At 33.9% G+C, this 12,591-nt stretch overlaps 1 protein-coding gene and 2 non-coding genes across 3 annotated transcripts; 1 reads left to right on the top strand and 2 right to left on the bottom strand.

Annotated features, from left to right (window-relative positions):
* Positions 1–7,187: 7,187 nt before the first annotated feature.
* Positions 7,188–7,260, bottom strand: Trnav-cac. The gene has a single exon. It is a non-coding gene; the product is annotated as a tRNA-Val (tRNA).
* Positions 7,261–7,750: 490 nt separating this feature from the next.
* Positions 7,751–7,823, top strand: Trnav-uac. Its single transcript has one exon. It is a non-coding gene; the product is annotated as a tRNA-Val (tRNA).
* Positions 7,824–8,667: 844 nt separating this feature from the next.
* LOC111637114 lies at positions 8,668–10,205 on the bottom strand. The gene is made up of 4 exons (XM_023382533.1): positions 9,828–10,205; positions 9,706–9,762; positions 8,858–8,947; positions 8,668–8,787 (listed from the first exon to the last, which is right to left on the bottom strand). Exons 1-4 carry the CDS (start codon positions 10,203–10,205, stop codon positions 8,668–8,670), a joined length of 645 nt encoding a protein of 214 aa, XP_023238301.1.
* Positions 10,206–12,591: the final 2,386 nt, after the last annotated feature.

Genomic DNA, 12,591 nt, shown 5'->3' with positions numbered 1-12,591 from the left:
TCCTTACGTTTTCATCCCTTGCATTCCTATGTCATTCCTTACGTTTTCATCCCTTCATCCCTACGTCATTCCTTACGTTTTCATCCCTTGCATTCCTACGTCATTCCTTACGTTTTCATCCCTTGCATTCCTATGTCATTCCTTACGTTTTCATCCCTTCATCCCTACGTCATTCCTTACGTTTTTATCCCTTGCATTCCTACGTCATTCCTTACGTTTTCATCCCTTGCATTCCTATGTCATTCCTTACGTTTTCATCCCTTCATCCCTACGTCATTCCTTACGTTTTTATCCCTTGCATCCCTACGTCATTCCTTACGTTTTCATCCCTTGCATTCCTATGTCATTCCTTACGTTTTCGTCCCTTGCATCCATACGCCATTCCTTACATGCTCAATGCTTTTAGGTTGATTAAGTTAATAATGCAAATATTTTGAAAAATAGAATTTAATACTTTGATAACGAATTACATAAAAAGGATTTAAAAAATTGAAAAACTACTATTTCATATTGCAAATGTCTGCTTGTATATTGATCCAGTGTCAGAGTACTGTCAAAAAATATTTCGTTAATTAATGTTATTTCATGTCATAGGTACGGAAGTAATTTTATCTCGAACATACAGTAAATTTAAAGAAAAAAAAATTATTACAAACACAACAGTTAGTTAATTAACCGTTAAAATGGTAACGTATCGCTGTAAGAAACATTTGAATTTGAACCTGGTGACGTAGAAATGCACTTTGAACCAATGAAAAGAGGTTGGAGTGGGTTAGGCCAGGCCACAATAGATTGTTCTCTGGCCTGGTTAATAATTCTGCAATTATAAAAATATATAACTGTTAATTAGAAAAAATAAGTAATTAAAAAGCTGGAGAAGAAATAGCATATGTGCATAATAAGTCAAATGCTGTTTTATTTTCTCGATGTACCATACTGTAAAGGACGTGAGGGTCAGGGAATTTGTACAAAGTTGTTCAGGGAAAGTCAGGAAAAGTCAAGTTATGGTATTTAAAAGTTTGAGTAGGAACCCTGTATATTCTTGGTATTGTTTGGTAGGATTTGATCTGGGATCCTCTAGGACAGTACGTGAGGTTTTATCTGTCTCATCCATCCGGCTTTAACGCACGTTTCAGAATTTCTAAAATTGAATTCATTAATTTATGATGAAGTTTTAGAATCGTGTATTATAGAGGATTATAACAATCGATAACTAAAAATAAAATTCTTATAATAATATAATTTTTTTCTATATCATTACTACAGTGAAAATACCTTTAAAACGTTCTACATGTAGACCACCAGTGGCTCAGTGGATGAAACCAGTAATAGTTGGTCGCAGGTTTGCGGTTGGCCACGTGACTTTTTCCGAGTTTTCTTCACGTAGTTAATACCACAACACCGATATAAAACATCCAAAGGACAGAACAAAACATAATTATAATGGCATTTTCTAACTGGTCTGCAATTTAAAGAAATTGTAGACATAAATTCCCACTGTCGTCCGTCTGTCCTTCCTAAATTTCAAGAACGGTGATAGATAAATGAAATTCAGTACTAGATGTGTAAACCGTAGGGGAAGGAGACCCTGATTAACTATAAATGAACTTCTTATGGAAACCAGAAGTCACGTTATGTGAAAATCTGACTCTTTTAAGAAAATTTTTAGTAAATACGTAACAAGTTATATTTCTTTCATCGTCATTTCCGTTATTTCTCCCGTTCTCACCCTAATGTCCGAGGAATAGACCCCGGATAATGAAATGCGTAATTCGTCCGTCAAGAAGGTCATCCCTAGGACGAAGTCGTCCGAGGCGACCGCGGAAGAACTCCCCTCTCCCCGGGACGTTTGTTTGTTTTTGCTAATTGGTCACACCGCAGACACCTTGTAAAAGAGTAGTCTCCTGCGGGTGTCCGGTGGACGGAGACGGATGGGTGTTCCTGTGTTGAGAGTAGACAAGAGGTCACCTACAAGGGCACCCTTACGGTGAGAACATTACCAAAAATGGTCAGTCATCTCCCCAGGTGATGACGAATTTAACATTAATTGGTCAAGCGATGTCTGCATTGTCGTCACCCATGACGGGGGAGACTGTCATAAATCGGGAGAAGTGACAGTTTGCGTCAGAAGAATCCCCGAGATTTCCCACGCTAAAAAAGTATAAAAGGGGAATGATCGGAGATCTCGAGGCGATCATCGGAGGACGCGATCATCGAAGAAAGAAGACTACAAGCGTCTACTCTGGAAGGACTTCAAGGTTTCTGATCGCCGACCTAAAGAGGTAAATACTTAGATTGTTTTTACTTCACTCTCTCTCGGTGTACTCGGGACATAGAAATTATTGTCTATCGGTATACTCGGGACTTAGAAATATCGTCACTCGGTGTACTCGGGACATAGAAATTATTGTCTGTCGATATGCTCGGAACTTTGAATTTATTTATCTGCTCCTTTGGATAGGACTTAGAATTATTTTGTGTCGAAGACCTTTGGTGGTCTCACTTACGGGATAGACGGACATCGGTAGTTCGATATTGTCGCGACTCGGAATTTATTATGATTATCACTTTCATATTGTTTAGAATTAATGTGTAATTTTAATATATTTGTATTTATTTTTAAGTTTATATTAAATATGTTATTCCTAATTTAATGACTCTTGATAAGTACTATCGACATCTCATCATGACTTCGTTACGCCTCCCGCTCCTTTTGCCCTCCTATAGCCACTCTCTGACAGCGCGCCGGTAAGTGGGAGAAACTCTTGTCCTATCCCTTCGGTTTGCACATATTGGTGTCATCCGACAAAACAAGCCATCCGACAACTGAGAGCGGGTCTATTAGGCCCGTGCAGATTAAGCGGTCATTAGGGTTCAACCCAGTGGCCCCCTGCTACTCACACGTTATTTCATTTCAAAACTTTTCCCCTGAAAGCAGTTACGTAGATGACCAAGGAGTTGTGGCGACTCTATTCCTAACTGGAAAACTATGACGTACAGACCCTACTGATTTGACGGGAAAAACATATATTTTAAATGAAATAAATTAAAAATATGATTAAAAATTGTATCCCGGCATTCTGACGATGTTACAATAAACAATTGCTCGTTTTTGACTAAGTTTTTCTTGTATTTGCTAATTCGAAACTACACCAGTATAATGAGTCCTATTTATAAACAAAGTATATGTGGATAATATATAAACAACGAGCAATTATTTATTGTGACGTCGTCACAATGCCGGATCGCAATTTTTAATCATTGAGATACAAACCGCTAAACGTGGATTGTCGCTTCGCACGTCATCAACCACGTGGAGTTTTCCGGGTTTTATCACGTGTCTAACACCTAAATAGAGATCAGATCCCCATAGAAAGTTTTCCCGTTGGGTATATCGCACAACGGGAAAACTTTCGGGTTGGGTCGTCCAATCTAATCCAGTCATAGTTACTGGCATTAGAAAAATATCCAGCAACGAGTTGCTTAAGTTTCCCGGCAACATTTAGTGGCCCCATCTGTTTTGATATTTTGTTTAAAAACTTTTTATAGTTTTAACTATTATGAAATAGTAATAACGACTAAAATAAAGACTAAAATCGTCATTAAGTGTGACCTACTGGAGATACACACCACTCCCTTTATCTACACACCCCCTCGACCTTTACTTTCCAAAATTTAATAGAATCAATCCACTTGATAAACAAATCTCCCTGCAAAATTTTAGAAATTTTCGGCAAAAAACACAGGAATTATTAAGCTTCAAACAGGGTGTACAAAATTATGCTCCCTCCCAAGGTGTGCTAAGTCGAAAAATGTAAAAATCTTCGGGAGGTCATTTCTTGACCCATCAACATACTTTCCCTCTGTTATATATAAAAGCCAGGAAAGTAATACATCTTAAGGTTGATGTATAGAAAATTGTATAATTTATAATTGATCTTTCTTCTATAGAAAAAAAAGGTGTTGCGTGACAAATTAGTTTCTTTTACTTTTCATAAGACTTTCTTGCTTAAAAATTACCTTTTAATGAAGATTTTATTTAAGAAACTGTTTTAAGACTATTAAAAAACATTGTTAAAAGTAGGGGTAGACACTGCAGTAATGGATTTATCTAATATCCATTATTATAAAGAGAAGTATGAAACATATTTACATATAAATTCGTTTTATTTGTTTAATGTAAAAATAACATTAAAAACGGTTTATTACAATTTTCTACCAAACAGAATGCGAGCAGACAGATTACATTAACTGATTTCAATGTGTTAAAGTATATTGAGTAGGTGTAAAACATTGAAAATCTGTTAAACACCCACCGAAATGCTGTCACTTGAAAGATACTTCTGAATTATTATAATTTATTATATATATAAAGAAATCCTTGTATATTTTAAAAACTATAAAAGGAATTTATAAAATATTATTATATTTGTTATCATTACGTGTGATTGTGGGAAATTGGCCAGTGATTTAAATTTTGGCCCACCGTTAACCGAGTGGGTTACACCATTAAACGTGAGTCGTGGGTTCGCATCGCATTAACCATGTGAAGTTTCTCGGGCTTTTTTTACGTGCCTTACACTAAATAATGGATAAAAAGTTCTTCCTGGGAGCACATCCTTCTCGACAGATCACTCACACGTTGAGATGAATCTTACCAAATCAAACCAGGATGCAACTTGTTAAACCCTTTGGTGACTTCACCCTGACTGAGGGTCTTTGCCACCAAAACAACTTGAATTCGTTACTACTTACTGAGCGTCATGCTTTACCTTAAAAATATAAACAAAGATCAACGTAATTCCTATAGTTCCAGACTTGTGGTACACCGTGTATAAGACGAAAGTATTGAAGATATAAACAATTTTCTCCTTTTTAAACTTATTCTCCTATAGTTTTTAGTTAAAATTCTTCGTGAGAATACAGAATGATCCATAAATCAGTTAATCATTGTATTAAACTGCTGGCTTATTTAGTAATTAGCTGTACCGAAATTGGTACAATTCTCTACTAAAATTGATCTAATAAAATTGATTATTGTAAACTCGATTTAACAATTTTAGAGTTTTTCCAGAATACACATAAACACACACTCACAAAAAAAATACAACACAGTTAATTGACTTTTGTACCACCCTATAGAGTTAATGTATAGAAATCTTACATTTATTACAAATACTCTAATAAGTAGGCCACTTTGGTATGCTTTTCTCTATAAATTCCTTTTTTCATATAAAATAACCTGTTTGGCCCTCAAATTTCGGGATTTAAGGACGAGTTAATAAAATTACAGTATTTTACAACTGAGTCCGTCGCTGTCGTAAACAGCGATTCAGACGTCTTCGGAGAGGATGCAGAAAGGAAACAAAACTTTCTACTACTCGAAGTACTACCCCCCCCAGGAAAAGCCCAGAAGGAGATATTTCTAGGCATACCTTAGGTAGTTAAACCCCCAGAAAACCCCAGAAGAGGTTCAGCGGGATTTTATGTTTGTAATATTTAAATAGGGGCAAGGTTCTAAAGAATGTTCTCCCAGGAATCCAGATGGTCCACGTATTGGGTTGCCTTCTTCCATTTCCCCAAAAATCATTTATTTAAAAGAATAAAACTTAATATTCAAGTAATGGCATTCGTTTCTAATATTTATTCAATGCAATGAATAGATTTTATTCAAAAATTCGGTTTTCGAAGAACAACGAAGAGCATTAAATTTAAAGTTCTTGGAATAAATTTAATAAATGATAATTTAAACATTTGATACATTTGTTTATTATGTTTACCTCTAAATCGTGGACTTTAAAGTATATTTCATGCAAAATAAATAATATTTTTATTTTATTTTTACAATTATTTAGAACCATCAAAAGTTCATTACTTATGTAAAATGTTTCAGTTATTTTTTTGTCGTTATAGAATTTAGTTTGTTATTTGCTTCCTTTTCTTTTCCTCTTTCTCTTTCTTCTTCATTTTTGCTTTTTTATCTTCCCCCTCCTCCCTTTTTTCTCTTCCCTTCGTGACTATATTCTTTGGCACGTGAATTTGCTGCCAACTGCTGTAAGGGTTGTTATTACGGCAGCCTATGCTGTACAAGTACTTACATATATAGAAAGTAATAAGACTTCCCTTGACACTTGTATTTCGTGACAATTGTCACTCTTTTTAGGAATTTTATCGTCAAAAGACTCGCAAATGCGTACACCTGAAAAGTAACCGAAACTACTCAATGTATGTAGATAAATCTCTGATAACAGGACTAATTCTTATGATTAAGTAATAGTAGGATAGGATTAATACTAAAACAACGAACACATAAAAATACTACAGGTTTACGTACAAAAGTTCAATCTCATATATACGAAAGTGAATTCAGTTCTTATAGTTTTAAGTATCTAATAACATTAGTATAAGAAGCGAACGACCAACACAGTATAAGCAAAACATATACACATCTATCACAAGTGCACCAATCAAAATCGAAACCGAAAATATAAGTTTAAAAGAGCCCACCAGGTGACGAAGAGGATTGACATTGAATGGAGCGAAAGAACAATAAAAGACAAATGCTCAGTAAAAACATCTTTCTCGTGAATTTTCTTTTTTTTTGTTTTTTATATGAAAATACTATATAGCCTATGTTCATCACGAAGGAATAAGCTTTCCAATAGCAAAAGAATTTTAAAATTTTGTTTAGTAGGATTTCAGATTACCTCTAACAAAGAAATAAACATTCTCGCTTTATATATTATATATGGAAAATTTAGATTTTTGAATAATTTTTATTGACATTTTAATTAATTAGAAGTGATATTTTTATATATTTCGTATAAAAATACCATTTCTAACGAATATAATCAATGAAAATTGAGTATAATATTTACATGTTGATTATTAACAGATAATTGTGACTCGTTGAGGAGCCGTTACAATTTTCTTTTTCTTTGCATGTTGTAAAATTCATTTTTGCGAAAATTGATTAAATAAATTTGCGCGTTTCTTTCGTTCTACCAGCAACCTAATGCAGCACGTACAAAGAGCCGTGCTCATTTAAATATATCCATACCGCGCTCAAGTTCCTTCTCTAACCTGTCCTATCTCTCCTTTAAGCAAAGCGAAATACGTTATAATAGAAACGTTGCATAATGCGGAGGTGCAAGTCGAACAAACAAAACGAGAAAAAGTAGTTAAAATGTGCTTGCCAGGTTTCGAACCTGGGACCTTCCGCGTGTGAAGCGGACGTGATAACCGCTACACCACAAGCACACGGCTATTTAAACAATTAGAAAAGTTACACAACCTTTCTAACTGCTCAAATCTTTAAGTCGCACTTGTGCTAACTTCAAGTCCAGTAGTTAATCCGGCACTTTTCTTACAAAATCTTCATTCCTGTCACGATGGAAAGTCATTAACCTGAAAACAATCAGTCCACACGTCCGATGTATTTGTTTTCTCTTCTGCAATGGCCATTCCTCTCAGATTCAACTTGTTTGTTCACCTTATCCTTTGGTAATGTGATTTTCTACGACTTACTTGAGTCGTGGTTTTCACAGTGGAACATCTCGCATTCGTTTTCTGGCGTACGACGATTGCAAACATCTTTCCGGTTCATCCGCCTGCTTGATTCTGTACGAAAATTTCCACTGAAAATGTCCGATAAACGTCAGCAGGTCTGAAGAAGGAAAATCAAACCGTTTTGAATACGACCCAGGATCAGTTCACGAAGAAGAATTGCCGTTCCGCTTTCTTTCAGCGGGTGTCTGTGGTGTAGCGGTTATCACGCCCGCTTTACACGTGGAAGGTCTCAGGTTCGATTCCTGGCAGACTGAAGATTTTTTTTCTTCCACGCAGGCGATGGTAAATGTAGGTTCGACTTGTCTGTGCTTGAACCATTTTGTCAGTTGGTTTAACAGGTAATTTCTTCCCTACACCAACGTTTTTTATTATTAAATCTTGTTTATTTCGTCGCTTCTTATTGCTTTTCAACGTGTTCGTATTCCTCATTCGTAAATAATCTCTTTTCCTCTTTCTGTTCGTATGGTTTTTGCCCACGTCTAAAAAGAAAGAACCACAATACTCCAAGGAAAGAATCGTCACAATAAGTATCACTTTTACGAATCAGCGAATATCATGCTTCAGAGGTCCTACGAAAATGTGACAGGATATCAGAAAGCGAATGTATCAACGAGATGGAATAACATAAAGTGCTAAACCCGTTACTACAGCTGAGGCATATTGAAGTGAGGTAGCCATGACAGTTGAGGTCTACTCCATCTATTCACTAAATTTAAGTTAATTATAACTGAAGTTATTTTCCAATTTAGATAAAATCAACGATGTTTTTTACACATACAATGTATCAAAATATTTTATTAAATTACAAATTTTACCAAAATTTTCTGGATTTCCTTCATTTAACATCTATTAATACACAGAAATCTACCCTTATATGGATAGAATACGTAATACTTATCGATGCAATTAAAATTATAAGCGGATTATGAGATCTTCACCCATTAAAATATGTAACTCAGCAGGCAAAGATAAAGAGGAAAACGTAAATAGAAATAAACTAAAGAAACATATCTAATTCTTATTGTAATTTCCTAAATAATCTTAATAATATTAAAAATATTCATGCAAAAACTTTATTTAATAAAACACTAATCATTATTAAATTTCATAAAAGTGAGTGGCATTATCAGTAAAAGTTCCTTTACAGTTTCCATTTCGATAACTAATTGTTCGCAATTTTAACAGTCCGGAAAATACGGAATGAAGAGAACTAAACATCTGAAAATAAAAATATTAATTATAATTAAAAATTTATATTTTAAAATGTATGTTCCAGTCGAAAGATTACCTTAATAGGGAATCTTTTAGTTATGTAGAAGAATCCTCCCATCGAAAGTACTAATGGAACTTTGCCGAATCGTTTCATAAAATTCAGAATCTGAAGGAAAAAAATAAGTGTATTGTGAATTATAAATGACAATCAGTTATAATTGCGGGATAACTCGAAAGATATATACCAAGTTTAATGTTTTTTATATACGTGTATATTAATTTATATTCCCCGTGTGTACTGAAAGGACATTTTTTTCTATATCCATCGTGGGTTCAGCCAAGCCCACGATGAGATGTCTGGTTAGTGAGGGACAGATGGACAACCCACAAAACTCTTAGATTCGATTCCGAATCCTCCAGAGCGGCAGGTTAAACTCCTCACAGCTTTCCGGTTCACCCTTATAGGCACATATTATCCAATATTCAAATCTGCATTACGCACACTAGTGCAGATAAGCTTGAGATCGAACTTGAAGCCAACTATATTGAGGACATTCTAACATAAATGGATTCAAATATTGATTCAGATTGTATCGCTACAATAAGACAACGCAAACCCATGGGCAATCTGTCAATGGAAGAGCTTCTAATTAAAGTCTCTGTGGGGGAAATTGTACCGAATTTTGGTTTAGACACGTAAAAAAAAGCCGAAAACACCATACAGTCAGCTCATTGTTTAGGTGCTAACCAATGACCAACTATTTCCGATTGTGGCTATTGATTGGCACAAATGCTGATTTGAATGATATTTGATTAAGATTTGTGCATCTCGTTGTTATATATCATTAAGCTTGGTAGATATCTCTTAGGCTACCCTACGTCATGTTGATATTACTAATTGTTTGTACACACTTTGATCTTTACTTCTACAGAAGTGTCTGACACTGCAAACAGCCGAATATCCTGAAATCCATTCTGCATCTGAAAAAATTTATATTATACAAAAGAAAACAAATATTTATTTAAGAATGTCTTTAATTATTTACCTTAAAGGAGAGAGAACTCAATTTTAAACCATAGATGACGCAAACAATAGTGGAGATAATACTCAACTCTAGGTATATATTGGCCACTCTGTCAACTGTTTCTCTGAAGAAATACATGTAATAGTAATAACTAGTAGAAAATACGATGAATACGTAGTTACAGAGAAACGGATAGCCGAATTTAACTTTAAATTCTTCCACTATTTTCCAAATTTGCTCATGTTGTACCATGAAAGAGTTCAGAGAAGACACCAGAGATGGGTTGTTTCTTCTTATTAGCAATAAATTATCGAAGAGTTGTTCATATTCTTTATCAATAAACGATAAGAATAATAATTGTAATAGCGTTATAAAAATCAATCCACCAATGGAGTACATTTGACTTACACCCAAATGCACACTACAGAAAAATGCTTCGTCCTTATACACATTGTCTTGTTGCCATACTGAATACAAAATTACTACAATTACTATATTATACCAGATATTAACGAGTAAAACAATTAAGAAAGCAAGCAAAGAAATATTATTAACAGAATTAATGATGCTCGATATATCTTTTCGTCTATATGCCACGTTCTTAAATTTTATTTTCAAATTTACCTTGTGATTTTTATTCCATTTCAATATTGTTATAATAATAAAGGCGTAAATGATGCGAGACAGCTGATAAGGTATGGCATCATTTTTCATTTTATGTACAGTTTGCATACAAGGAGCATAATTATTTACAATGGGAATTGCTCTCCAAACTACAAGACAGAATTCGATCCACATTATGAATTCTATTATTTGAAAATAAAGGCGTTTCAATAACTTTTTTGTGGGACTAGAAAGTAAGGATCTTCTGTGACAATCACAAGACAAAAATGGTTCCATACCAAACAGTGCAGAAATATTTAAAGCAGGTTTTAAGAAACAACCAATGCAAAGTTCTTCTTGTATATTTGAATACATGTTTCTATACTAAAATTAAAGTCAATTTTTCATTGTGCTATTGCTGAAGATCTTCCATTATAAAATTGCATTATAAAATGGTTTCATAAAATCATTTTTATAATGCAAAGAATTTGCATTATAAAATGACGTTTACTTTATTAATTGAGCCATAAATTTGATATTACTAAAAGTAATTTCAGGTGAAATTATTTTAATCGCTAGATCATGTTCATGTAATACGAATGCATTCTTAATGAATACCATTAAAATGCCTTAAATTTCATTAAGTAAAAGATGATAATCTTCGATTTAGGGTATTAAATTAGTTTCTTTTTATAGCTAACTTTTATTTTTGAATTAATCGTACTTTTGAATACTGAATATCACAATTGTAGACAGATTTCCCATACATTAATATGTAGTGAAGTATCTTCGATTAGATTGATGAAATAAGATAACGCTATGACTTAGCAGCAAGATGTTAAAGGCCAATTGTGCCATCTACCAGATTTTGAAAAGCAAAAATTCGATCTATCAGGTATTGCACCCACCTGAAGGTTTCCTAGAGTAGTCAGAGCTTCTTCGATTGAATTCAATAACCTGCAAACATTACAGCATTCCATAGAATGAAATAACCAAAGTTGAAGTCTGGCAAATTACCAGAATTCATAAAAAATTAAGGTCCTGGAAACACCAAAGACAAGGCGAAGCTAGGCAGCTTTGATTTGCCTGTGGGAGGGCCGAACTTCTCTCTAAACCCAGTCATCAGGGCAACACTAATAAAAAAATAAAGGAATAACTTCGAATTTATACAAGATGCTTGTTTATTCTTTAGTAATTCCACATGAATTTCATTATTGTGTTCACTGGTCGTGGCTTCTCGCCTTAACAACAGGTTAGCAGCGAGGTGAGTTTTTGAATCTCTTCATATTATAATAACTTAAATATCAACAAAATTTTTATAGAAGTCTTTCTGGAAGGCACTTTATTTGGCAGCTGGTCCTTGTATTATTCCACGAATTGATTTCACTCCACACAAAATATGGACTTGTATGTCACTTTTAAGTAAGTGTATGTAATATAAATCTCTCATTACACATAATTGATACTGTAGAAAAATTAACCACAGCCACCGATGGGAGCGAGCGAAGATTGAGAGAGTAAGAACAAGAATATTTTTGTGTACGTTATGAGATCCTCAAAACAGCCAAAGTGAAATCAAAAGCCGAATGCTGTCTATGTTTAAAGCTGTCATTATTTTAATCATATCTTTATATCAATTTAATTTATTCCAGGAGGCCGTTCTAACTCCGAATTGTTTGAAGTCCGAATCAAAATTTCCCAGTTGAAATAATGGAAAGTGAATTAATCCGTTCCCAAACCATTAAAAAAAATACCCATTTCGATAAACTTAAATAGTAAATATACATAATTTAGGTAAAAATAACACAGTCATATGCCATAAATAATATTTAAAAAACGCGAAAACAATAAATAAAATATGTAAATATTGTATAATATCTGATAAAATGAAAATCTCATTTACCGTTTCACTCTTCATGAATGCCATTGTTAAGAAGAAGGAGTTATATTTAAAACCAAACGCACCAAAAATAAAGCGAAGAAAAGCGTAACTCAAGAGATTATTTCATAGTAAAAGAGAAAAACACGAGCGTAACGCAAGAAATACTTTCATAGCGAGAGCAAAAGACGAACATTAGAACATTCGAAACACGAGAAATCACTGTATTTTTGTGTTATACAATACTGTATCATGTTGACAACAGATGCTTCTCCGTTATATAAATAATATGGTAATTATTTA

This window comes from Centruroides sculpturatus, unplaced genomic scaffold, assembly GCF_000671375.1.
Source record: "Centruroides sculpturatus isolate CEXI.00-Female unplaced genomic scaffold, Cexi_2.0 scaffold1122, whole genome shotgun sequence".
In the NCBI taxonomy this organism is placed as follows: domain Eukaryota; kingdom Metazoa; phylum Arthropoda; class Arachnida; order Scorpiones; family Buthidae; genus Centruroides; species Centruroides sculpturatus.
This window is presented reverse-complemented; position numbering and strand designations above follow the sequence as displayed.